Source organism: Heloderma suspectum, chromosome 4, assembly GCF_057233095.1.
Source record: "Heloderma suspectum isolate Gila_16-S chromosome 4, 16-S_ref, whole genome shotgun sequence".
Classification (NCBI taxonomy): domain Eukaryota; kingdom Metazoa; phylum Chordata; class Lepidosauria; order Squamata; family Helodermatidae; genus Heloderma; species Heloderma suspectum.
The window spans coordinates 137318645-137345650 of record NC_139461.1 but is presented as its reverse complement, the minus strand read 5'-3'; the positions used below and the strand labels follow the sequence as shown (position 1 = coordinate 137345650).

The window sequence follows — 27006 nt, the reverse complement described above, 5'->3', positions numbered from 1 at the left end:
TTTAGAATATACATTTTGTTGTAGCTCTTGTTGGCCCCCTCCCCTCCAACTTAGTCCCAGTAAAAAAAAAAAAAGAGAGCATGGGGGGAATTAACCAGAATACTAAAAGATAGTCTTTCAGGATATCTGAGTCAGAGAAGGATCCTTATTTTCTTGCGAGATTCACACTGCCAACTCTCATTAGCTATTGGTGGAAAAACATCCTCTTCGAAGGCCCATTTTCAATTAGCATATTACATATAAGACAATTGCTCATAAGTGATATGCTTATATGATTTGAGACCACAGCCATATCCCCCCCCCCCCCGTTTCCTTTCAGGGAGAAGCAATTTTGCTGCACATTTAACTCTTCCATTAGAAATGCAACACAAAGTACTATTTAAAAACCGCTTTCCATTTCCTGCAATGCTATGATGATCTTTGTTTATGACTAAAACAGCTGTCACATTGGGGCTGTTGCTCTAGACTGTACCTAAAGTGATAACGTGCATAGCTATGTCACAGACTTAAAGCACAATCCTATTCATATTTACTCAGAAGGAAGTCCCACTGAATTCAATGGGACTTATTCCCAGGTAAGTGCACATAGGACTTCAGCCTTAAACTGGTTCTCCAGGGATCTCTAATAGAGAATTCTCAGCACCCTCATCAAACTATATTCCCAGTATTCTTTGGGTGACACCAGATCAGTTAAGCTCATATAAAATCAACAACTAGCGGATACAGTAGGAACACCAGTGAATCAAGTGGGACTTACTTCTAAGTAAATGTTGTAAGGAACAGAAAATATTTAAAAAGACATTTTAAAGAGAGAGGCAACAAACGCCTTCCTCTTCCACAACCACCTAACTGAATGGCAGCAACTAAGGGTGAAGTTGTGAGGGAACGGTGTTTGTGGATTGTCTTCATAAGATTTTCCCCCACATGTAGGAACTTCTCTTTCTGGAGCAATACTTTCTTCCAGATTTGTATTAAAGTTACTGAGACAAACTTTATACATTAAAAAAGCAAAATAGGCAGTGTCTACTTAGTCGGTGGAGCGGTGCTAATATGGCTGAAGAGTGGTCTTCCCTCAGAATACATTTTGGACCTGTGAAGAAACTGTACAGCTATCTTGAAACCAGTCTCCAGATAATTTTCTTCATCTCTCTTCACATGTATAAAAGTTTTCCTTTTCAGAACAAAATTTCCCTCCAGACTCATGTGAAGCTTAGCAGAACAGCGCTTTGTACTACAAACGCAAAATGAGGCACAAGAAGTTACCAGCACAACCTGCCTCTTCCCTATCCCCCTCTTAGATTAAAATTTTCCTTCAGCATATACACGCTGACTGGAGAGAAAATAAGAATAAAAGTGTCGGGGAGAGGAGGAGAGGGAGTTGGGATGTGATTTATAAGGGCAATATTTTTGCTGCCTGTGGTAGATGAGGACAGAAAATAGGTGTCTGGATGGCAAGACAAGGGCATGCAATGACTCCCTCATCAGACTCTCTTCCTCCTTACCTTCTGCCCCTGCTGCCATCTTGTCCTTACTCCAACTGAGCGTTCCCCTTGAATTTGCAACTAGTCATTAGACCTGAAGCGCAGGCCTGTGTGTCACACCAACTCTTTTATTAACTCTATGGTTTTCAATGTACAGCACCCTCTGCTGGGGTTCAGCAGATACCACCCCAGTTTCTAGTAACTTCCAAAGTATTGCATATAAAAGGGGACATTTCCACCTTAAATTGTAGGAATGAAATGCTGGGCCCTCCTGGTGAGAAAGGTTTGCCTAAGAACAGTGGCTTTCCATATTTCCAGACTGAGGGCTTGCTTGTAACATAGGAAGCCCCCTTCTACTGACTGGGATCAGACAACACGCCGCAGCTCTTTGTGTGTGTTAACTGAAGACGAGCCGCGGTGTCCACGGGCACCAGATCACATATGCAACCCCCACTTGTGTGAACCCAGCGAGTGTGGGTTGTTTAACCCTCGCATAACCCTCGCTAGCGGGGTTCACATGACACGACAAACCCTGACCAGGGGTCACATACTCAAAGTGGTGGCTGCACACACCACAGCCTCATCTGGTGCAGGCGCTGTTGTGTCATGCGAAGAGCCCTACTGAGTCACACCATTGGTCCATCTAGCCCAGTATTGTCGACACCGGGGCTGTTCGCATTACATGATAGCCCAACGTGGGTAATTTAACCCACGGTGAGGCGGTGACCACCATTTTGATTATGCAACACCCGCTCGGGGGTTGTCGTGTCGTGGAAACGCAGCAAGTGTGGACTATACAAGGGTTAAACAACCCTCGCACAACCCACAGCCGCACTGTATTGTCCAAACCCAGTCAATGATGGGCAGAGCAGCTTTTCAGGATTTCAGGCAGGATTTTTTGCTAGCCCTACTTGGAGTTAATGGAGACTGAGCCTGGGACCTTCTGCAAACAAAGCATGTACTTTACCAGGGAGCTACAGCATGATGGGACTCACACTTAAATGTTTCTTTTAGAAATCATTTTTGCTTTTATTTTATCTAGCTAGCTAGTTCTATCAAGCTCTTCGTCCTGCTTTCTCAAGACATTGCTGCTGCTTCACAAGTGCAATCCACCTTGGATTGCAAGCTGACCCCCAACCAAACCTCCAGTTTAAAAAGAGCTTTAAAAACTATACAAATTAGACCACCCAGGAAACTGAGTAGAGTACAATGTTATGTGACCCACCAAGCCAAGCACAGCTCACTAGCCATGTATTGTAGTCTGTCAGGTGCTTGCTTCCTCCCTATGTTTGCCCTTCCAGGCAGGCAGCAAAACCTGGAACATTACTGAGTTCTCTCCAGAGTCTAGGCAGGCCACAGTATTTGGCTGGTGGTGGACTGTATTTAGCGTGAGTCACAAATTGTGTAGGCCTAATGCAATGCAGGACAAAGTTAGTCTTGTACCTTTAACAGTTGTGTAGAAGAGGGAATGTCAGCAGCTACACTTGTGTATGATATGGTACATCTGTCAAAATTCCCTTTTCTACATCTGAATCTTGCCATTTGCCAGCTTTTTATGATCGTTTGTATAAATTGATTAGTTGGGGGGTGGGGGAGGCAAACCCCCACATTTGCTACTCTCTCAGTATGCACAGAAGTATGTAATTTTAATGGTGAGCCCACTGAAAGTGGACTCCAGCACTCTTTAAAGCAGCAGTGGGCAGAAAGTATATGGCTAGGTTTTTTAGACTTCAACTCCCAGTATTCCTGACCATTGGCCATGCTGCAGGGGACTTCTGGGTGTTGAAGTCCAAAACATCTGAAGAACTACCCTCTGCCCACCCTTGCTTTAAAGACTAAGTGTTCACTTGAGACCCCCTTCCTTCTCAGCTGGAATGGAATGTAGTTTGTCAGTGTCGATGTGGACCATCCATGTATAAGGCCTGGGGCAATTGCCCCATTGCCTCCTCCTAAAAAATAACCAGCACTCATGACTTGGGGTGGGGCAAATGTGCAATCTTCTTCCCTGCATCTAGCTCAGGAGAAACCTGTTTTTCAGCCAGAAGCAGAAAGGAGGTTTGCACAATGCTAATGGGCTAGCCCTTATGTCAATCACAAAGCCTCCCACCTTGGATCAGTTTTCCAAGCGTTTTTTTAAGGTGTCAAGCGTGTTTGAAGCTTTATATATAGTATCCAACAAATGTTTGATCAGATCAATATGCAAGACATTCGCAGGGGGAGGGGAAACTTACCAAAGGGAAGTGCAGACTGCCTGAAGTAGGACAATCTGTATTTAATTGAAAAAGAGACAGTAGGAATTTAATTTGGATGCTATGTGTGTGTCCTTTTAGCTTCTGAGGCAGTGGAAAGGGGAGAAACGATAAAATAGAACAAGCCATTAGTCAGAACGCAAACAACTGTGCAAATATTTCCTGGTTCCTTTGGGCTTGCATTTCTCGCACATCAGCCCTCATACCAAGCCTCTTTTAAAACTGAGAGGAGTTTCAAAAGTGGCTTGTGATAGAGCATTTGGGGGGGGGGGCTGTTCAAAGCAGGACGGGGGGAATAACGTTCCCCCTAAGCCCTTGGATATGCCTAAAGCACCTCTTCCGATCTTGGGATTTATTTTCATAGCCACTATATATAGTTTTTATTAATTTTTCTCTTACAAATATTTATCAGCCAGACTATAATTGTTAGATTTTAATAGCTACCTAGATCTAAACTTTTTACTTCTTCAGATTCTTATCTAAATATTTCATGAACTGGGCAAACAGTCAGCACTGGCACATGTAAAGCACTTTAACCTGTCTGGCATTAGACTTACTTAGAACGGTCCTTTTGATTTATGCATCATCATTTCACTGTCTTATTTTAACTGGGTGTCACAGTTTCCTTTTTCAGTTATGACTGCCAATCTTCTTTGTTTCACAAAAATTAAATTAAGAATAGTTTATTTAATATGAATTGTATGACCTGAGAATTTATAGATTTTATTCTTATATTATTTCTTAGATACCATTCTAAAATAACAATAAAGACTCAAAGTGACTTACAACAGAATTAAAACATAATATATTTTAAACAACTAAAATAATTATCCACCAAAATACAACCACCCCATTAAATAACTAAAGCATCATTGACAACCATAAACAATTTGTCCGATGCATTAACAGCCCATTATGCACCATCAAATACCTGGAAATAGAGGAAAGTCTTAACCTGGCAATGAAAAGATAACAATGTTGGCACCAGGAGGGCCTTGCTGGGGAGAGCATTTCATAAGCAGGGGTCCACTACCAAAAGGGCCCTTGTTGCCAACCCCCTGAATCTCTCTCAGAGAATGCACTTGGAGGAGGGCCTCAGATGTTGATCGTAGAGTATGCATAGGTTCCTACTGGGAGAGGGACTCCATCAGGAATTGCAGTCCCAAGCCATGTAATGCTTTATAGATTAAAACCAGCACCTTGAATTAGGCTTGGAAACCTACGGACAGCCAGTAGAAGCAGGCCAGAATCGGTATTATATGCTCAGACCTTCTGGTCCCCATTATCAATTTGTCTGCTACATTTTGCACAAGCTGCAGTTTCTGAACCATCTTCAAAGGCAGCTCCACATAGAGTACATTGCAGTAATCTAACATGGAGGTTACCAGAGCATAGTCTACTGAAGCTAGATTATCCCTGTCCAGATAGGGGTGTAGCTGGGTCACCAGCTGAACCTGGTAGAAGGCACTCGCACCAGTGAGGCCACCTGAACATCAAGTGACAGTGATGGTTCCAGTAGAGTTACAAACTACAAACCTGCTCCTTCAAGGGGAGTGCAATGCCATCCAGAACATTCATCTGGTCAGAAGAACCATCTACAAACAACATCTTGGTCTTGTCTGAATTGAGTTTTATTAGCCCCCATATAGTCCATTGTTGCAGCCAGGCACTGATCTAGCACATTCACAACCTCACCTGATGAAGATGAAGAAGAGAAACAGAGCTGCGTTTCATCAGCATACTGATGACAATGGACTCCAAAACCCTGGATGACCTCACTCAGTGGTTTCATGTTAAATAGCATGGGAGACAAAACTGACCCCTGTTGAAGCCTATACTGAAGAATCCATGGGGCCAAGCAATATCACCTAAGCACCACCTTTTGGATCCAACCATTCAAGTAGGAGCAAAACCACTGAAACATAATATGCTCTACTCCCGGCTCAGGCAGTTGCTCCTGAAAAATACCATTGTTCATCGAAAGCCACTGAGCGATCAAGGAAAATCAACAGGGTTGCACTCCCCCTGTCTCTCCCCCAACATAGGTAATCATACAGGGTGACCAAGGCTGTTTCTGTGCCCAAACCTGGCCTGAACCCCAACTGAAATGGATCCAGATAATTGGTCTCATCCAATAGCTGACAGAATTGTAAAACCTCATAGAATTGATATGGTATCAGTTGTCTGACCCGCGTACACAGGCATTCAAACAAAGTATTCTGTGCAATTCCTCATGTTTTCACCAGGATCAGTTGGCTCAATAACACATTTTTAGCCTTCTTCAGGCATTCTAACTGTGAGGAGACTAAACATGGTAGGACGGGGAGCATTCCAGCCCATTCCCCCTCCATCATCACTTTCATCACCCTCTACATGCAGAAGGTGACTTTGTGAAGAGGAGAGTGTCCTCTGTTCGTGGAGGCTTTCCACATGAGCTGAAACACTGGAAAAACTGTGTTTCCGATTGTGTGGAGAGCCTCCATGGATACAGGAGGCTCAAGTTGCACTCCACGTCTAGAGGGCGACAAAAGGACAATGGAGGGGAAAGGATTAGTGCACACCCCTTCCTTGCATGTTTAGTCTTCTCACATTTAGAATACCTGAAGAAGAATGCCTGCGTTTCACCTCTGTCAGCTTCTCTGTTCTTTTACCTTTTACTTCAGGTGAGTCTGGAAACAGACTATTGTTTTAAGAGAGTTGAAGGTGGTACAGTAGAGGAACTATGGTACCACTGTAAGAGCTGTAGCTCAGTGTGACAGAGCACATGCTTTGTATGCAGAAGGTCCCAGATTAAATCTCCAGGTAGGGCTGTGAATGACCTGCCTGAAACCTGGAGAGTGGCTGCCAGTCAGTGTGGACAATACTGGGCTAGATGGACTAGTGGCCTGAATCAGTATAAGATAGCTTCTTATGTTCCTATGTAACTGCTGCCTGTGATATACGTGGCCATTTTGTTTCTTTGTTCCAGTGATGTTTTTGATCAAATCGGTTTTGCAGGCTTTTGAAAAACCCATGGAACCTATTTGACAAGAAACAATACTGGAATGAACGTGCACACCACAGGCAACGATGTCTCTATCATACCCCCTTCAACTCTGAAAAAACTAGTGCCTGTCTTCACCTGAATAACAGGGTAATAGCACTGATGATTGGTGGCTTTTCAACCAGACTTTGTAACTATGTCTTTAACAATGGTTTGATGTGCAGGAATTACCAGGTGAACCTTTTCACAGGATGGAGGTAAATGTTCTCACCAGATAATGGCTGCAGACCAAGCCATTGTTATAGGACTAGCTACAGATTTCTGGTTTACAAGTCGGCAGTATGGAGATCTGTCCTAACAAAGGCCATCACTCAAATTAGCCCCACCAATCATTCTCCTTTTCTGAGTCTGAATTCTACAGATCTGGATCACACATCTAACCTGGCAGCATTCTGTCACAGATCATGTCTGCTTGCAGGCTAATTATTTTTTTATTTGTTGAGATTTCAGTTTGTTGCATTTAACTTGTTTTTATTTCAGGTGACCATTGCTGAGGATATCTAGTGGTGTTTCCAAGATTTTGTGGGCCCTCAGAAAAGACAGCCTCTGTGGGTCTCCTTGATCTCCAAGAGGCAGGACATGTAAAAATGTTTTGACAGCTATATTTGGAGAGTGCAGTTAAATAATAAACAAAAAAATATAATGTGATTAAAAAATGGCCCCACTTTTTATATTTGCTGGTTAAAGTGAGCATCTTTCGTACAAGGAAATGTTGATGTTGATATTTGTTGCAGCACAGCAAAACATAGCCAGATTTGGGGGCAGGGAAAACCTCTGATCTCACAGTGACTTTTGGTATAATTACCCATAGGAACATTATCCTAGCAGAAAAACTAACCAAACAATTAAGGGCTGCAAGAATGCAAAGTTATATAAATAAAAAAGACAAAGACAGAAGATCCCCAAGTACACATTATAGAAGGATACTTTCAGATAATCCTGTATGAACACAACATCTACAGATGGTTTTCTTTATAAACTGCTGAATACTGTCTATAAAATAAACTAAAATACAATCCCATGTGATATTGTCTGAATTTGTAATAGTAATTGTTTTGCTGTTATTACATACTATGAAATACAATAAAATTATTTTTTTAAAGAAGAGGCAAGACATGCAAACCAAACATTCTCTCATGCTGCCTCTGACCTTCATTGATGCTCGGTGTAAGGTGAGGATGGTGGTGAGCCCTTTGCTATTTGTGGGTCCCTGGTAAATGCAAACTGCCTTTCTCTGGAGGTGCCTGTTAATATTTACCTACAACTTTCTCAGTCCTCTCATTCTACATCATACTTCCAGTTGAGTAAGTGGTTGCCTGCAAAATCACATGCTAAACAAAACAAGATTTTTCTGCAACTTACCTCAGAGAAAATGTATTGAACTCAATGGGAGCTGCTTCTGAGTAAATATGCATAAGATTGGGATACATGGTACTACCCTCATGTCTTCTTGCCAGTACAGATCATGGGCCACTTCACCCATTACATTTTTCAGTGCATATTTAAGGGTGGGTTTTTTTCATTGTATGCCTAAAAATGTAATGTGTGAATGAGGCAACCTGGATTGGAAACAAATATGTAATACAAATACACATCAGAGAACCAGGATTGGCAATGACTCCCTGTGGACTGTACTTGGTTTGTTCTCCTGTAATATGTTGAATAACCTATTAGGCTATGCTTCTGGGGGAGAAGTATGTCCTCAATTGTTGAGCCTGGTAAGGATGGGAAAAGGGCCTCTCAAACATGGGTGGAATTTTCCATAAGTCAAACTGCTAGCTGGTAAGGCCTGACCAGGTAATTGCACAGTTGGCTCTAATCTGTTGGTTTAATAGAATTGGCTTGGCAAGGGTATAGGATGGCATCGAAATTAATTGCTTTCTCCCTGGCCAATATTGTAGTTTTAAATATAAATTCAGGACCAAGTTAGATGGGCACATTTTTTAAGCTGGATCTTGGCAGGAGTTTCCCAGCTCCACAAAAAAATTTCTGTCTTCTTTCCACTGTTTGAACAACCTGTCCTCAGGACTAGCCTGAGGAATTGGCAAGGTAGGTTTGTATAACTGTGCTTTCTGGCATGTACAGCAGAACCGACTTACCCGCTTTTAGATAACAGCAACAGGGGGAGGTGGGGAGAGATGAGAATGATGGAGAAAGAATGTTAATTATAAAAGGTGGATGGGAAGCTGCAGCCATACGCATGGGAAGGTTGACAAGCAGCCTAGCAACAGAGGACTCACCTTGTTATATGATGTCAATGTCACAAGCAGTTATCAGAGAAGCAGGCTAACAATTAGGCAAAGCCAGATTGTTATCTCTGTGCAAATTTAACTGTACACCTCTGCCATAAAACATGACTAAGAGAACAAATCGACAAATATTGTATTGCCTTGGCTCTTCTTCCCCACTATTTCTTCCCCAAAACAAACGGAGAAGAGCAGGAATTCCTCCACAGTCCGAGTAGTTACATTAAAATAGGGCTGTTTTGCAAAGCTCAAGTTGCAGCTTTTGTACAGCACAGTGTTAAGTTTCTAGTGACTAGTACTAATTTTAAACCCCATGAGCGGAAAAGCTGCTGAATGTTAGGAGCAGAGAAGTGATGAGCAATCAAAGGGTTAAACACAATTGCACTTGTGCTGTGCATATTCATCCCTTTATTGCAGGAGTGCAGAACCTCTGGCCTGGGGGCCAAATCTGGCCCTCTGGTTTATAAGACCTGGTCCTATAGGTTGGCCTGTGGGGGCCTGGTTTCTTACTTACAGATAGAGCAGGATCCCTATTTGCATTTCTACCTTTAATTTTTTTAAGTAGTTCTGCAGCCTTTTTACATGCTGAGTTATAAGACGAAGTTTGTAAGCAGCATTCCCCCAATTGCCCTTCAAGAGAGGGGAAGCTGCAAGGGGATACTGGAGCTAGCTCCTGTTCTGAATCGCTTTATTGACTGAACACATTATATGCCCTGTTCTTTAAGCTTCTCTTCCCTGCCTGCCTGCCTGCCTGCCTGCCTGCCTTTCTTTCTCTTTCTCTTTCTCTTTCTCTTTCTCTTTCTCTTTCTCTTTCTCTTTCTCCCTCTCCCTCTCCCTCTCCCTCTCCCTCTCTCTGTTTGCTTCCTCTCTGCCTTAATGTCAGCAAAAGCAAGCAAGAGCAGTGGGTAGAATATGTGAGTAAGATTTATACAATTTTGGGGTTGCCCTCACTGTTTAAATTGGGGAAATTGCCTCATTGGGCAGGCGAGGGAGAGGCCAGGAAGAGAGAAGCAAGTGCCTGAAGTCCACTTCAGCAGTCTCCCTCAGCCTGATATCTGTTTGTAATTATTAACCCCAAGGCTTGCTGCAGGAATATGTGCCCTCTGAGCATGTGCAGAATGCTTTTCACTAATTAATAACCACTGTCAGACTCAAGTTTCTGCCCTTACCTCCTCCAACATGTGAAATTAGGGCTAAAAGATTGAAGAGGGTATAATGCTCAGGCAAGTTTAAGCCACAGAACCCTCTTATTACAGGAAAAAATTCTGCTAAAGGATTACAAGGATAAAGGGCTGAGGGGAATAATATCCACGCAGTCTTACTCCTGCTTCACATCTCATTGCAGAAAAAGAGGTATGTGAGACACTAAAGATTAAAATTAACCTAATGAAAACCCCTTTTTCAATATGGAAGGTCTGAAGGGGTGTTCTACTCATGTTTGCTTGAATGTGAGTAGAACGCTCCATGCAAATCGAGGACCCTGTTTTATCAGGGAGCAGTTCAGACGAACATTTGAACAGGGCTACAGCCAGTCAGCATGATACAGTGCAATCTTATCATGTATGAATATATGAGCTGGTGATGAAGGGACATGCTGTTTTGGGTTGTAGCTGCCTCTACGGGAACGTGCATGCCACAGCAATCCTTTTCGGGAGCAAGAACAGTAAGCTTTCACTCCTTGTCCCTCCTCCCACTGGAATGTTCTGCTGCTGCTCTCTGTTGACACGTGTGGAGGTTGCACTCCCAAGTAGCAGCGACAGAATACTCATGAGTAAACAGTCCAGCCTAGTAGAATACAGATATAGCTAATTATAAATAGTAATAGTAATGTGGTAGATATGCAACAAATGTTACAGTGCATCCTTCTTCCTAAAAGGAGTGCTCCTGTTTAGGGCTCCAACCAGCCATTCCTTTCAAACATGACATACCACCCCCATCCCCCAGTTTTCTGTTTTTCTTTTCCAGCACTCGACAGCTGGGTTGTCACTGAACTGTGTGGTGTGGTGTGAACCCAGCCCTGCTAACAAACCATGGTTTGTTAACCATAAGCAACCCACAGTTCACAACCGGACAACAGTTGATTGGTTAACAAAGCATGGTTTATTAGCATGGCTGGGTTCACACAACACAACAACTCATAGTTCAGTGAGAACCCACACTCAACCTTGAGTGTAGGTTGTTGTTTTGTGTGAACCTAGTCTCTGGCTACTAAGTATGCTCCATCCTCCGTCCTGTTTTGGAGGTTTTTAAAAAGATTATTTTGTATTTCTGTTCCCAAATATGCCAATACCTCCCTCTGGTTTCTCAGTAGTCCAGTTTTGGCTCCAATCCTGTCAGCACTCACCTCTTAAATAGGGAGAGAAATATATGCTGTTTGGGTTATAGGTTATACCATGGGTGAAATTTGTGAGTCCCACTTTCCATGTTACATCAGAAGCAGAAAGTCACTTGCACTACTCCCTTGAAAGTATGAACTGATTTTTAATAAGCACATTTAATAGGTCTCAGCTACAGAAGTAGTAAAGGATTAGCAAGCTTTTGAAAGAGACGATTAAAGGCTTAGCCAATTAAAGTCAATAATAAAATAACATTTCTTATATGTGTACTGCATATTTTTATCGAACAGCTGCCAAATTTATTCTGAGTTAACTGTGGTACAACATACCATTTTAAGTCCCAGCATGTAAAAATTAATGTCATATACAGCATATTAAAAATTACATTGTGCGACACTGTAATCTGATTATATTAAGTATATGAGTTTACCAATGCACAAATTCCATGGATGAACTGTGACAGAAATACCATGTCTGAATAAGAAAGAATATTGTCATGGAGGATATCTATCAGTGACGGTTAACCAATAGTTAGAACCTCTATATTCAGCAGCAGTGCACCACTGCTGAATATCAAATGCTAGGAACAAACAATGAGGGAGGTTGCCAGCATACCCTATTGATAAGCTCATTGCTTGAAGGCTCCAACTCACAGTTCTACTTTACAACAGAGTTGGGCAATGGGAAACTTGCTAAAGGGATGCCAATCTTCATGGCAAACATCATGGCTAGACTGGCTCTGAGAACCAAACCATACATTACATGGGAGAACCATGATCAGATCTCCAACATTTTTATGTTTACTTAACAGTAGGCTGCCAATTTGCATGAGCAGCAGCAGGAACAAAGGAGGGGTGTTCAATGCTTTCCCACAATCTATTTTTCCCAAGCAACTTGGATAGCTCCTTTAAAGTTCTGACTGCCTCTGACTGAAACCTGGACTGGATTTACCGCCCCACTGACATTGGAGCCACCTGCCTCTACTGTAAATAATCCCTCTCTCCCTGCTGCTGTTCACCTTGCTAAAGAAAAAATGCAGTTGCATTTCCCTCAGGCAAGGGGGACAGGAGGCCAGAGGAATTTAGATGGGAAAAGGGCAGGCCTGAGCAAATTAGCATTCCCTGTAACTACTTTTAAATAAAAATGTGGGAAGATCTGATCACAGGTAATGCATATGAAAGTCTTTGAACACTTGAAATATGCTACATGAATGCTGATTCATTAATCATGTGGCATTTATGCTTTCAGTAAACTAGATTGTGTGGATTCTCCCCTCTATGGTGACCAAAGAGTCCATTGTACCAGTGCCACTTGAAAAAGCTGCCATGTACTTTGGTGTTATTTAAAATACTAGGAACACTTATAGCGGCATTTTCCTGGAACAAGAAAAAACAACAACAAATATGGAAGTATGGTTTGCAAAACTAAAGCAAACAATGATAGAGAAGTTCACAAATTAATACTGAAAGATTAATATTTATGCAGCATTACTTCAATTTCTTGAATATGCAGTAGACATACTTTGGTAGGAAAAAAAAACCCCTGCCTAGTATGGTCATCTTGAATATATATTACATCAGTAGTTTCAGCTTTTTCAGAGTCAGCTTTTCCAGGACCCCAGCACTTTCAATTTGTGCTATTCAGTTTATCAGTCTGTCATGTCCTCCCTTTCTCCTTCTTTCTCCCTCATTCTCTTTTTCTATTCCACCTCTCTTTTTCTCTCTCTTCTATTTAGGTCAGGTCACCATCTGTAGATCAGTGTGTTAAAGAACTTCCTCAACTATAGTAATATTCAAAATATTACAATAGTATTTATTCACCTCTACACGCTAAATAATCTCCATTAGGTAATACATAAGAATCAGAAGTCATTACTAGTCATTTCAGCAGAAGTCATTTCAGTAGCTAGCATGGATTCTCTGATGCAACAAGACATCTGTAGACACAGCACAATTCTGCTTCCTGACAGTTTTGCTCTGGCTTCGGTTGTCCCAGAAAGGCAGATTTAGGAAGGGTTGAGAGAATAATCACCACAGTGTTTTCTCTAGAAGGGAAGGGATGAGTAGTTAGCTGCAGTCCTATATCCACTTACCTGGAAGTAAGACCCATTTAACTCAATTGGACTTACTTCTGAGTAGATAGGTATAGAACTGCGCAGCTGCAAAGCTGTCATTATAACTCATTTCAGGGCAGTGATTATGGGTTGTTCTGTGATTCTGCATTTGATCTAAAACTTAAATATAGATGAATTACATGGTGACTCTGACTATAATGTAAGAGTGACAAAGCCAGCCTAACAACCTAGGACAACTACTACAGTAACATTTAACTTCAATAAAAGGGAATTGCCATAAAACGAAAATACTACTTAGATGTAAATTATAAGGAGGATTTGCAAACAGCACATTTCTGCAAACATCAGGAGACTTTTAAAACATCACAATATAGGCTAAGAATAAAGGTATTCCAAGAAACAAACAAAAGCCAAGCATGCAATTTAAATGAGTATTAGCACAAGTTTAAATGAATGTTAGCACAACTAAAGAAGATTGTAGTAAAGCAAGAAAACACCTTTAAGAATAATTGATTAGGCAGGCGGAATATCTATTTGTGAAGGACATGCTCACATGCCCAACAGGAGGCTAAGACAGGGTAGGAAACCCAGAAACCCTACCTTTTCAGAAAAATAGTGGGTGAAGTCAGGTTGACTTCCATTTGCCCCAAAGCCCCACAGACAAGAATTGTGCACACATGCTTCCCACAAGCTGCCTAGAATGCCCCAGAAGCAGGGGCAGCATATAAGGCAGGCATTAGTCCTTGCCTGCTGGGGCAGAAAAGCAGACTCAGGAGGATGAAGAAAAGCTTTCTTTGACCCGAAACTGATTGTTGAAACTGAAAACTTTCCCTGAGCCCAATCATCCCTGTGATGTTCTTGTACCCAGCAGTGAAAAATGCCAGCCTCCACTAAGATAAATATCTATTTGGAATGTTTGCTGCATGCACGTGTATCTTGTGGACCTCTGTACTCATTTTGCAAGGTTGCTCCCACTGTGCTCCATTTTCTTGTGTCTTTCTTATGTCTTAGCTACCACTGTCCCATTTATTTCAATATGCCTACTTACCTTCTTCTCAGAGCTGTTCCTTGCTGCTCTCTCACTGCTTGGGGCTCTGCCCTGCTACTTCCCTATGCCCATTAGTTTTCTCCCTAAAACTAGCAATGCTTCTTAGGGAGCAATCCTGTCCGGATAGGCAGCCGCCTCCAAACTCAGAGGCGACCACCTATCCAAAGCAGGGCAGGAGAAGCACGGAGGGGATCGTCCCCTCCGCACTTCTCCTGCCCTGCATTTTCGGCTAGACAGCTGATTGCGGTTGTTTAGCCGTGGCAGCACACAGCGGGGAAGGAGGCTGCTGGATGACACGTTGGATGTGTTGTACACACACCAACGCCCGCCCTGCCCCGGAATGCCCCCAGCCCCTTTCTGGCTCCTCCGTGCTCCTCTTGCGAGTGTGGAGGATGAGGCTGTTCCATGCTGCCTCAGAGGCAGCATGGAAGGGAGGGAGATTGGTTCTCCGGAAACCGACCTCGGAGCGCGGGTTCCAAGGATAACAGCATATCCTATGGCCATCTAGCTGCTGTCTAGCAGCCATAGGATTGCTCCCCTAAAGAGATTTCACCACATCCACCTCAAAAATGGTATTAATACAGGGGATAGGATGGCCATGTGCCCTACTTTACAGAGGACAGTCCTCTGTTTGAAGGGTTGTCCAGTCTGTCTGGTTTAAGAATAAAGAACTATAGGAAGAGAGAGGAGGGGCCTTGAAATTGCCCATCAACAGTTAGTACTTGCTTGGACAGCAGATTGAGCAGGCACATAAGTCACGGGGTCACAGTCTTCCTTACTATGGAGAGATGTATTTTATTTATTTAAATTTTAGTGATTTTTCTAAATTTGCATATATCCATATAAATTAACATATACAGATTTTTTACAAATGTATGTTCTTTTTTGAAGGGATGAAAAGGGAGTAAAGAGTTTTAGCTACCCTCTTTACTGAGTATTGCATATGTCAACTTTTATAAAGAGAAGTCAATGCAGGAGTGCAGGGGTATATGAAATACATACATATGCGTGCGCATATATGTATTAACCCTACAGGGGTAACATAGAATTTGCATAGTATAGGAATATAAATATAAGGCATGAGGCAGAAAGGCCTGTAAACAGAGGCCTCTAGCAACATAGCAATAGTGGAGCTTAGGTTAGCATACGTATGTAGAGCTAGAACATTACAAAAGAGGAACTCAGGAGGGTTACAGAGACGGGATGTGTCAATCTTACAATTAGGACAAAAGTAAATGTGCATAACAGATGATGTGGAAGCTGGAGTTTTCAGTAGAAAGGACTACAGCAGTTACAAGGAGACAGGGGGATAAACAAGTGAGGTGAGTGAGGAGGTACAAACAGCCAAGTACCAGCACGGACACAACAGGTACCAACCACCAACTTAAATTAACATCATAACCAAGTTTGATATTGGGTAAAATTCTAAAAGTAAATGGAAGATACTGGGTGGAATTGCTCCTGGCAAGAAGTCACCATTGCTAAGCAGTTTCCTGTAACTGGTAATGTATGAGCTGTTTTCACTTCACGCTTTGCACATTGTAATTTAGTACTGTGGTACCTTTCCTTTACATTTGTAATTAATGTAATATTAATGTGTTGCAGTGCTTTTTGTCAGTAAAAACTATAAAATGCAGCCAGTAGTGATTGTATTTTTTTTTTTTGCTCAGCAGCTGTGTTGTTCAATCAATAGAGTGGGCCAGTTTTTTTTCCTGTGGTTTGAGGTTTGTAGGACTCATCTGTGCCAGGATCTATGTATGTTAAGTGCCTTTGGCCATGACCACAATGACACGGCTAAAATATATTCCTACACCCATCAACACTCTGCTAGAGTATTTCAGGGATAACCAGCGGGCTTTATACATGTTCACGCTTAAGGCTGCAGTCCTTTGCAATCCTGGGAATAATCCCACTTGAGTTGAATTGGGCTTACTTCTGAGTAGGCATGTGTACTGTACTGTAAACATAAAAGAGAAAATAGCTGGAACACCGTCTGCTGCTAAATTAATATGGAAGTGGGAGGTAGGAAAAAGCACCCCTTCTGGAATCTTCTTCCCTAAAAGTGCTTATAATGTGTTAAGGTGTAACATGCGTACAGTGTTTTTATATTTGCTGATTTCTATAGAAGTTCTTTGAATAGTACCTACTTTTCCCACACAAAAATACCTCAGTGGTGCTTTACATCCTCCAGACGGGCCCCTCCCTTATACCTTATACTTAGTTTGCACCTGGTTCACATGACCTGGTTTGCATGTTAAGACAATCGAGAGTATGGGTTGAGTATAGGTTGTCACTGAATTGTCAGTTGCCGTTACGTGTGAACTCTGCACTATGGTTTAACTATGGGTTGTTAACCACAAACCCAGGAAGAGAGCCCACGGTTTGTTGTTGGGTTGTGAACTGTGGGTTGTTCATGGTTAACAACCCATAGTTAAACCATAGCACATATAATGACAACCCACGATTCAATAAGAACCCACGGTTCAACGACAACCCATATTCAACCTGTCAGTTGAAGTAAAATGGGAGCAGTTAATGAGATTTAAACATCAAGGAAATCAACCATTCTCTCCTCCACTGGGGTTGGAGTGAGAAATAAGTGCCTTGTCACCGCTTTCCCCAAGGCCCTTACATTAACATAGCCAGGTGGGGAGACATTATGCACACTGTTCTCACTGCCTCTCTTCTTGGCTCACATAATTATCTCCTCCTCTTCTCTCAAACCTAGCACCCTGTCTTGTCTCTGCTCCCCAGCTGTCCACTTTCCCCTTCCAACTGCCGTTCCCTTTTACATGCCTCTGTCTCTCCACTCTGACCCCAAACATTGTCATCAATCATCCTTCCAAACCTCATCTCTCCACTAGCCCTAAGTGGCTGGATTGGGTGTGTATATGTACCTGGGAAAATTCTGGAGCAGATTATAAAGCAATCCATCTGTAAGCAAAGCCAACATGGATTTGTCCAGAACAAATCCTGCCAGACAAATCTGATCTCATTTTTTGATCAAGTAACCTCCCTTGTGGACTGTGGGAATGCTGTGGACATAATATACCTCGACTTCAGCAAAGCTTTCGACAAAGTGCCCCATGATATCCTGATGAGCAAACTAGCTCAAAGTGGGCTAGATGAAACAACGATCCGGTGGATCCACAGTTGGCCACAGAACGGACTCAAAGGGTGCTTATCAATGGGATCTTCTCCAACTGGGGAGAGGTAATGAGTGGGGTACCGCAGGGCTCAGTCCTGGGCCCAGTGCTCTTCAACATTTTTATTAATGACTTGAATGAGAAGGTGCAGGGAATGCTTATCAGATTTGCAGATGACACAAAATTGGGTGGGCTACCTAATACTTTGGAAGACAAACAAAATTCAAAGTGATCTTGATAGACTGGAGTGCTGGGCAGAAAACAACAGAATGAAATTTAATAGGGATAAATGCCAAGTTCTGCACCTAGAAAAAGAAACCAAATGCACAGTTACAAGATGGGGGGTACGTGGCTCAACAACACTATAAGTGAGAAGGATCCTGGAATTGTTGTAGAACACAAGCTGAATATGAGCCAACGATGTGTTGTGGCTGCAAAAAGGGCAAATGCTATTTTGGGCTGCATTAATAGAAGCATAGCTTCCAAATCCCAGGAAGTATGAGTTCCCTTCTACTCAGCACTGGTTAGGCCTCATCTGGAGTACTGTGTCCAGTTCTGGGCACCGCACTTTAAGAAGGATGCAGACAAACTGGAGAGGGTTCAGAGGAGGGCAACAAAGATGATCAGGGGACTGGAAACAAAGCCCTATGAAGAGAAACTGAAAGAACTGGGCATGTTTAGCCTTGAGAAGAGGAGACTGAGGGGAGAGATGATAGTGCTCTTCAAGTACTTGAAAGGTTGTCACAGAGAGGAAGGACAGGATCTCTTCTTGATCATCCCAAAGTGCAGGACATGGAATAATGGGCTCAAGTTACAGGAAGCCAGATTCCAACTGAACGTCAGGAAAAACATCCTGACTGTTAGAGCAATATAACAATGGAACCAATTACCTAGGGAGGTGGTGGGCTCTCCCACACTGGAGGCATTCAAGACGAGGCTGGGCAGCTATCTGTCAGGGATGCTTTGACATGGATTCCTGCATTGAGCAGGAGGTTGGACTCGATGGCCTTGTAGGCCCCTTCCAACCCTATTATTCTATGATTCTGTGATTCTTAGTGTGTGTAAGGACTGAAGCCTTTCTCCGTCACAGAAGGGTAAGCATGCAGGAAACCTTCAGGACCACCATCAAAGGTAGTCATGGTGGGGCACTTGTTGAGGTCCCACATCCCAAAGGGACCCACTGACAAGATCCTCCTGGACTTGCTCCTCCTCTTCACCACTGCAACCGGCTTGTTTGCCTGTCTCTCACTTTGGCCCATACAATGGTGGTCATGAGAAGGAGGAGCAGTATATGTCACTGCCTACTTGCTTACTAGCTCTCTGCCTGTCAAGCAAGCGGTAGCAATGATGAAAAAGAGGATGAGAAGGAATAGCAGCTGGTGACAATGGCAGTGAGAAGGTAGGCGGACTGAGGGAGGGGGCACATCAAAGGTGTCTTGCCCAAGGGCCCTCAAAAACCTGGAGCTGGCACTGCAAACCTTGTATGGGGAGCGGCCAGTGGGAGATGAACCTAGGGTGTAAGGTAGGCTGCTGAGTGATGCTGGTTACTGTGGTGAAATGAGAGGTGTCTGTTCCTTTAACAGTTCCTAATTTTTTTCTTTTTCTCCCTCTCTTTCCTACTTTGCTTTTGGAATGCATACTGTGGCATGCCAGACATGATAATCATTCCTCAGCAATCAGGATTTAGGTTGGAGACAAGAGAAGCAGGAAGAGAGGAACTGACCTGGTTCAGATGACACAACAGCCCACTATGGGTTAATTAACCCTTGGGTTGGCATGGTTTTAGGCTTATGTGAGGGTTGTTTGACCTTCAAATAACCCCCACTGCCCAGGCCACCAGCAACTCCTGGCTGAGGCTTGCATATTCATAATGGCTGCCGGCACATGCTGCAGCTCCTTGTGAGCAAATTAACCCATTATGGGCTATTGTGCAAACTGCCCCATTGTGTAAAGAAAAAGCAAAGAGATCAATCTTAGGTGGTCAAAAGGGAATGTTATAGGGATAGGTATTGCATTTTATTATAATTTATTCTTTGAAATATTTGTATTGTATTTTATATTTTTAACTGTTTCTATAAAAAAAATTTATAGAAAAATAGAAAAAAAAACTGTTTCAATTGTTTGTAATCTGCCTAGAGAACATTGGTTATTGGGTGGATTAGAAATGTAATACATAAACAAATAATAGGTAATAACTGCTTTATGGGCTGTAAGAGAGCTGAAGCTCTGACCACTGGAAGAAGCCCTGTGCAAAGCTCCATTTGGTTTCTGAGCCTTCATCAGACAAAGCCCCCCGTTGTTAGGCCTTACCTGTATGAAACTAGCCAGGTGTTTGCAGTGTAACTAGTCCGTAGATTCTAGGGGGTATGTGTGGGATACACAGACTATCTCCTCAGAGCACAAAGGTGATTTGTTTTCTTTTTGCCTATGTTATTTCTGTAAGGTGTTATATAAATTGATGGTGATGAGTGTGTACATACATAGAGGCTTCTGCAACCACGGAGTACTGTCATCCACAGATGAATACATCAAAGTGCTTCCACGACCAATATTTCCCTCCTAATACCTGACTTTGCACCACTTTAGTGAGCACATGGAAAGTACAGAGTCCTCACTTTCTCTGCACTATCCTATGTAATCTTTTATCCTGTTGAGGTGTGGAAAATGGCTCTTCCTTCAACCATAGCCTATTTAAATAAAAGTTATTGGATTTAAGCACACTAATCTACTGATGTCAGTAGGGCTACTTTTCTATATAGACAGAAGCTTACCAACTATCAGATAAGGAAATTATCACTATCACCCAAGTTTTGGTAGAGAACTTCCTTTTCCTTTATGGTACTCTTTGCACTATTAATGCAGATAAAGGAATTAACTTTTGAACGTTGGTTATTTTGGGAGATGTGTGATCTTTTCAAAACAAATAAGATCCAGACAATAGCTTATCATCCTCACTCAGACAAGTTAGTCAAGCAATATAATTATGCGGGATATGCTGAACTCCTTTGTAAATGATAATCAGCAGAACTGGGATAACATACTGTCATATATAATGATGGCTTAGCTTTATGCCATAGTTTTACACCATATAGATTTCTGTTTTGTCAGGATATCTGACTATCTATGGAGTTGTTAAATGGTGCAGTAATCTTTATAGCATATAATTGTACACTAACGATGGAATTATTTAACAGGTGTATGTATGTGTGTGTAAGAACTGAAGCCTTTCTTATCACAGAAGGGTATGCGTGTAGCAAACCCCCAGGGCCAGCTTCAAAGGTAGGTATGATGGAGCACCTGTTGAGCGCCCACACCCCAACAGGGACCCACTGACAAGAGCTCCCTGGACTTGCTCCTCCTCTTCACCATTGCAACCTGCTTGCTATTTAACAGATGCTTCATTTTACCCAGGATCTGATTTCTTACCTCCCAAAATAGATCTAGGGTACAACCCTATTGTGATGAGCATAAGCCTCCTAACTTGGAGGCTTATGATCATCTTATGCAGGGCAGGAGGAGCGGCCCACCCTGCATTTTCTCCCCCAAATGCATTTTAGCAGCAGCTGCTACAGCAGCTTTCAAACAACATTGGGAGAACCACCTTTGGGAAGGCACAGGTATCACCTACCCACATGTTCCAGGAGTTGGGTACTTGCTGCGTTGCATAGTTATTGGTTCCCGATTGATATGTGAAGAACCACATTCATATTTAAGTTGATTATAGCACACTAAAAGTATAAACTATATTTCTGTGCATACATTTATTAGTCAAGCCCCAAACTAGAATTGTATAGTGATACACAGATGGGCGTTATTGCAACAAATGGGACCTGCAACAAAATGATGCAGGATGGAGTGTTCCTGATAAAGGTTTCAGCCAGCCATTCTTTCCATTCCACCACCACCTCGTTTTCTTCTCCAACAGACCTCAACATTCTGTGGCCACTGAACATGCTCAGTCCTCATTTGGCAATACTATTACTATTTGGGTTTTTAGAATGTATGTATCTTAGCTTTGTAAGTTTGGCATTCCCCAATGCTGTCCACAGTAGTATCTGCAGTGGGGGAACCTGCTACCATTAAAACATCCTTCTTAACTCTGGAAAATGAGAAGAACTATCCGCTGTTTCTTGCCAGGTAAACCTCCTGCCTGGTCCCATACTATGCAAAAATAGGCATAATTAAGTGACTGTCCACTGCGGCATTACAGCTTTGGATTGGAATGATATTCCAAGACAAGCCCACTTGGCTTTGGGTCGTTTTCAGACATTTTAGTAAGTACTTTATGGTCTGCCAATCATTTATGGTTTGAGGCCTCTGGCTGGCTTTGTATTTTTATCCTTTTATTTTTACATACATACATACATAAATATTTGCTTTTATTCAGGGATCATTCCAAGGGGTAATGGGTGTTTCTGCAAAATATTGTCCTCTACCCTATTAACTCTCCTTAACTTTCAATCACAATATATTTATATTTAGTGATCTGCAAAATCCTTGCTCCTCTACTAATGGTCTTTGCTGCCACTTCACTCTTGCAAAGTAGTTCTTCTAGAGTCACCTGTTTTATCTCGTTTTATGCATGTTGTTAATTTGTCTTTTTATATATTGAAATTGTTTTAATATGATTGTTATGATTCAGCTTTCTGGATAGTGCTTTGTATATATTAAACAGTAGAAATTGTATCAGTAAAATAAAATATGAACTCTATGTTAAATAAACTATGCCATATTATAGCAACTTTAAACAAACAGCCACATACCATGTATGTATAGAGGGGTTGCTATGTATCAAATTCTGAGCAGTGTGTGCAGATCCACAATGCAAGGCAGGAACGAAAAAACTGTTGCTGGTATCATCATCTGAACTTGGAGCACTTGAAAATGTTTCAGCAGCCAAGCCAGTTTTAGAAGAGGTGGTATCTTATACTTAAAGGTTAGCTTAATGGTTGTCATTGCCTACTCTGTGACCACTTTTCTGTGTAACAGAACATCTCTGACCTCCACTCAGTTACATAGATTCTAACTCTTAAAATAAACCAATATAGAGTTAATAGTTCTTTTAAAAGAAATAGCTCTGCTACAGACACACTTCAGTGGCACTGCTAGTAGTGACACTTACACAGACATCCTTCAGTGGCTGTAAACCCTAGGGCTAAGATACTGATCACCCAGCCCCTTAGTACTACTTGCCCATTTGTTTTAACCCTTCAATTTCCCTTTAAGGCAGTGGATTTGATTCCCTATTATTCCTTGCAGTCTTTAGCACCCCTCATATTAGTCTATGCCAATAGCTCTTTGTATGCTGTGTGCTGACTCCAGTTCTCTTTCTTCCCTTCTCTCGGGCTATGTGGGTCAGTCTACATGTTAGGTTTATCATATGGAGAAGCTGGAAAAGGCTTCTCTATGTCACTTTCCTAATGTGCAGTGTTACTCGTCACAGCTTTGTTCTGCCTGTCATGGAGAGCTTCAGAACTATGGAAACTTTCTTTGCCTGCATGGAGGAAGAATAACTGGTTCTACACATAAGGGTAGCGCCATAAAGTCATAATCAGGGGGCTATTTCCAGCTTCTTCCTCTATCTGAGAAAGATAACATGAAGTGCTCACATGTGGTTCATTATTTGATGACCTTTAGCAGAGGAACTAGAGATCAAATCGCCAACATTTGCTGGATCATGGAGAAAGCAAGAGAATTCCAGAAAGACGTCTATTTCTGCTTCATTGACTACGCTAAAGCCTTTGATTGTATGGATCACAACAAACTCTGGCAAATTCTTAAAGAGGTGGGAGTACCAGACCACCTTACCTGTCTCCTGAGAAACCTGTATGAGGGACAAGAAGCAACAGTAAGAACCAGACATGGAACAACTGACTGGTTCAAAATTGGGAAAGGAGTACGACAAGGCTGTATATTGTCACCCTGCTTATTTAATTTATATGCAGAGTACATCATGAGAAACGCCGGGTTGGAGGAATCACAGCTCGGAATTAAGACTGCCCGGAGACTTATCAACAACCTCAGATACGCAGACGATACCACCCTAATGGCAGAAAGCGAAGAGGATCTAAAGAGCCTCTTGTTGAGGGTGAAAGTGGAGAGTGCAAAAGCTGGTTTGAAACTCAACATTAAAAAAACTAAGATCATGGCATCTGGCCCCATCACTTCCTGGCATCTAGAAGGGGAAGAAATGGAAGCAGTGACAGATGTTATTTTCTTGGGCTCCAAGATCACCGCAGACAGTGACTGTAGCCATGAAATTAAAAGACGCTTGCTCCTTGGGAGGAAAGCTATGGCAAAGCTAGACAGCATAGTAAGAAGCAGAGACATCACCATGCCAACGAAGGTTCGTATAATCAAAGCTATGGTTTTCCCAGTAGCAATGTATGGCTGTGAGAGCTGGACTATAAGGAAGGCTGAGCGCCGGAAGAATTGATGCCTTCGACCTGCGGTGCTGGAGAAGACTCTTACGAGTCCCCTGGACTGCAAGGAGGTCCAATCAGTCAATCCTAAAGGAAATCAACCCTGAGTGCTCATTGGAAGGACAGATACTGAAGCTGAAGCTCCAATATTTTGGCCACCTAATGCGAAGAGAAAACTCCCTGGAAAAGACCCTGATGCTGGGAAAGATTGGAGGCAAAAGGAGAAGGGGACGGCAGAGGATGAGATGGCTAGATAGCATCACCGATGCAATGGATATGAATTTGAGCACACTCTGGGAAAGAGCGGAGGACAGGTAGGCCTGGCGTGCTATGGTCCATGGGGTCATGAAGTCGGACACAATTTAACGACTGAACAACAAGCTGCTGCAAGGACGTAAGAATAGCCATGGTGAATCAGACCGAATGTCCAGTGTTCTGTTCACACAGTGGCCAACCAGCTGCCTGTGAAAAACGCACAAGCAGGAAATGAGCTTGTGTTTGCTAGCAACTGTTGTACACGGGAGTAGCCATTCATAACCTTATCCTCCATGAATTGGTTTAATCCCATTTTACAGCCATCAAATTGGTGATCATCACATCTTGTGGTAGTGAATTCCCTAGTGTAACTATGTGGTGTGTGAAGAAGTACTTCCCTTCATCTGTCCTGAATCTCCCATCCTTCAGATTCATTGGCTTCAACCCGAGTTCTGGTATTATGAGAGAGATTAAAAAAAACTTCCCCTATTCGCTTTCTCCACACCATGCAAAAGGATAACAGTGCTGCTACTAATATATTTTCAGATGTGTGAGGGCTAGTTGCTGTTGCTACTGTCTAATGAGGGAGATGCACCCTGCACATGCCTAGAGGCACCACTCTTACTGTTTTGCTCGAAACCCTGGCATTCGGACCAGTTTTGGCGGCGCCTGCCCCTGCCCCACACACACACCATGCCTTGAAGGGGGTAATGAATCGAGCCAATGGCGCGCGGGGGACAGCGCTGGGGCTGGTACAGGGTGGGGGCTTCTGCCTCTCCCGGAGGCTGAAGAATCCAGCAAAGACACGAAGGGAAGTGAGTCACGCTGCCGCTGCCAGCGGCCACGGGGCGACGGGCGGCGCTGCATCGCTCTTCCCGCCTCGCCGTTTCGAGGCAAAGGCGCCCTCACGCGCGGCCGTTGTCTGGCTCGCTGGGAGGCAGAGCGGCAAACAAAGATTGTCGCCTGGGCTGCTGCGCTCGGGGCGGGGGAGGAGGGAGAGAGAGGCGGAGAGCAGGCCAAGGAAGAGCCGCCCCTGTGGCTCTTCCCGCCGCGACGACCGGCGGGGCTGGGCGGGGGGACGGGAGGGGGCGTGTTGTGGTGGAGGTTGTGTGAGGCGACGCGCTGCGCGGCCGAGGATCCGTCCGACCCAGCCGCTGGCTGGCGCTCCACAGAACGGGGTATCGTCATGCCCACCAACTTCACGGTGGTGCCGGTGGAGGCGCCCGCCGACGGCGACGAGGGCCCAGGAACCCAAGGGCAGGCGCCGCCGCCGCCGCCGCCGGAGCATGTCGGCGAGCCGGGTAACGAGAGTGGTAGTAGCCGAGGCGGCGCTCGGCGGCGGCAGCAGCAGCAGCTGGAGAGTGGCCGCGTGGAGCGGGGGAGCCGAGGTGAGTGGCCGGGGGAGCGGCGCGTGCGTGCGTGTACGAAGGTCGGCTCCGAGGCTGTGACCCGCCTGGGCGCGGGAGAGCAGCGAGAGCGGGGCGCGTGCGTGGTCGGGGGAGAGGGCATCCCCCCTCGCGCAGTCTGCGTGTGGCGGGGAAGGCAGCCTTCTGTGGGCGCGGGTCATGCTCGGGGGCAGAGGCCACGCGTTTCGGCTTCATCTGCCCACCCACGCACCCCTGGGAGGAACTGAGCTCTGTGAGGGGGTGCCTTGCAGGAGGAAGGCTGACTCCCGTGCATGCAGGTAAGCTGGCGAGGAGGCCCTCCAGGTAGCCCACAGGGGACCTGTGCGGTTCGTTTGGCTGACAGGCGGAGTACAAATACTTGGACTCTCGTGGGGGTTGGGACTTGGTTGTTTGTTCTTGCCAGCAGGTCCCACAGGTGGCCTTTCCTCTCCTGGCAGAGGATAAAAACAAGGAGGGGCTCGGCTAAGGCGTTCCCACGACGTGCAGCTGCTGGATTAAAACAGCCCATTTTTTATTTTTTTATTTTTTTTTACTGGGGAGTTAAGCACTATTGCATTCAATAGGGCTTACTCCTAAATAAGCACGCATAAGATTGCATCCTAAATGAACGGGGATTGGACTTGTAAGGGGGTGCCCTCCATGACACCAAGGGAGGCTTAGGAGCTACAAGGCAAAGTTAATTTTTGAGGAGTGGGAAAAGTATAACAGCCTTTCCTATACTGGCAGAATTGTCCGCTGGTGGTGTAGAGTTCTGGAGTGTACCACTTCAGACTGCAGCAGGAGAGGGTGATATATTTTTGCGTGGTACCATATGTAAAATACAGTCTGAATGCAGTCAATATTATATCAGACAGAAAGGTTTCTTGTAGTTCTCCCCCGTAGGTGCAGGAAGCTTATTCTAAATATGTCTCCCCCAGTTGTAGCCTAAAGTACTATGATCCAGAACGCGTACCCACTCTGCCAATTTCCCTAATATGTGCTGTACATGTGCTGTGGAATATGGCACTTCAGAATACAGGTGGGAGATGCTATTTTGAATGCTTCTCCATGTTTACAAACAAAACAACTTGGGGAAAGTGGAAAACTAGCACATTAGGAGGAAAGGTTCTTCTAGTGCAGTCTTGACTTTGCTGTGCTAGTTTTTTTTATAACTTCCAAGAAGTTTTGTTAAAATACGAACATTGACAAAAATGTGATTCCCCAACTCTAGTGTGAAGTGGCTCACTCCATTCTGCCTGCTAGGACATTCCCACCTCTTTCTGCTGCATGTATAAAACTAGCCTAAAGAAATGGCTGAGCT

The 27006-nt window shown here is 43.7% G+C and overlaps 2 protein-coding genes across 15 annotated transcripts in view; one reads left to right on the top strand and one right to left on the bottom strand.

Annotated features, from left to right (window-relative positions):
* Positions 1 to 1646, bottom strand: part of MAJIN (membrane anchored junction protein) — a 47874-nt gene extending 46228 nt beyond the window's left edge. For 2 of the 3 annotated variants that reach the window (XM_084850658.1, XM_084850660.1), the window contains exon 1: positions 1503 to 1622. In XM_084850658.1, the coding sequence (XP_084706784.1) occupies positions 1503 to 1521 (19 nt within the window). In that variant the 5' untranslated portion in view covers positions 1522 to 1622. Of the gene's footprint in view, positions 1 to 1502 lie in introns of all 3 variants that reach the window. The other variant, XM_084850659.1, reaches the window with a different exon arrangement.
* An 8250-nt stretch (positions 1647 to 9896) lies between these two features.
* SLC12A7 (solute carrier family 12 member 7) overlaps positions 9897 to 27006 on the top strand; it is a 165523-nt gene continuing 148413 nt past the window's right edge. For 2 of the 12 annotated variants that reach the window (XM_084850641.1, XM_084850648.1), the window contains exon 1: positions 23833 to 25688. In XM_084850641.1, coding sequence (XP_084706767.1) covers positions 24903 to 25688 — 786 coding nt within the window. In that variant the 5' untranslated portion in view covers positions 23833 to 24902. The other 10 variants (XM_084850647.1, XM_084850642.1, XM_084850653.1 and 7 more) reach the window with 8 other exon arrangements.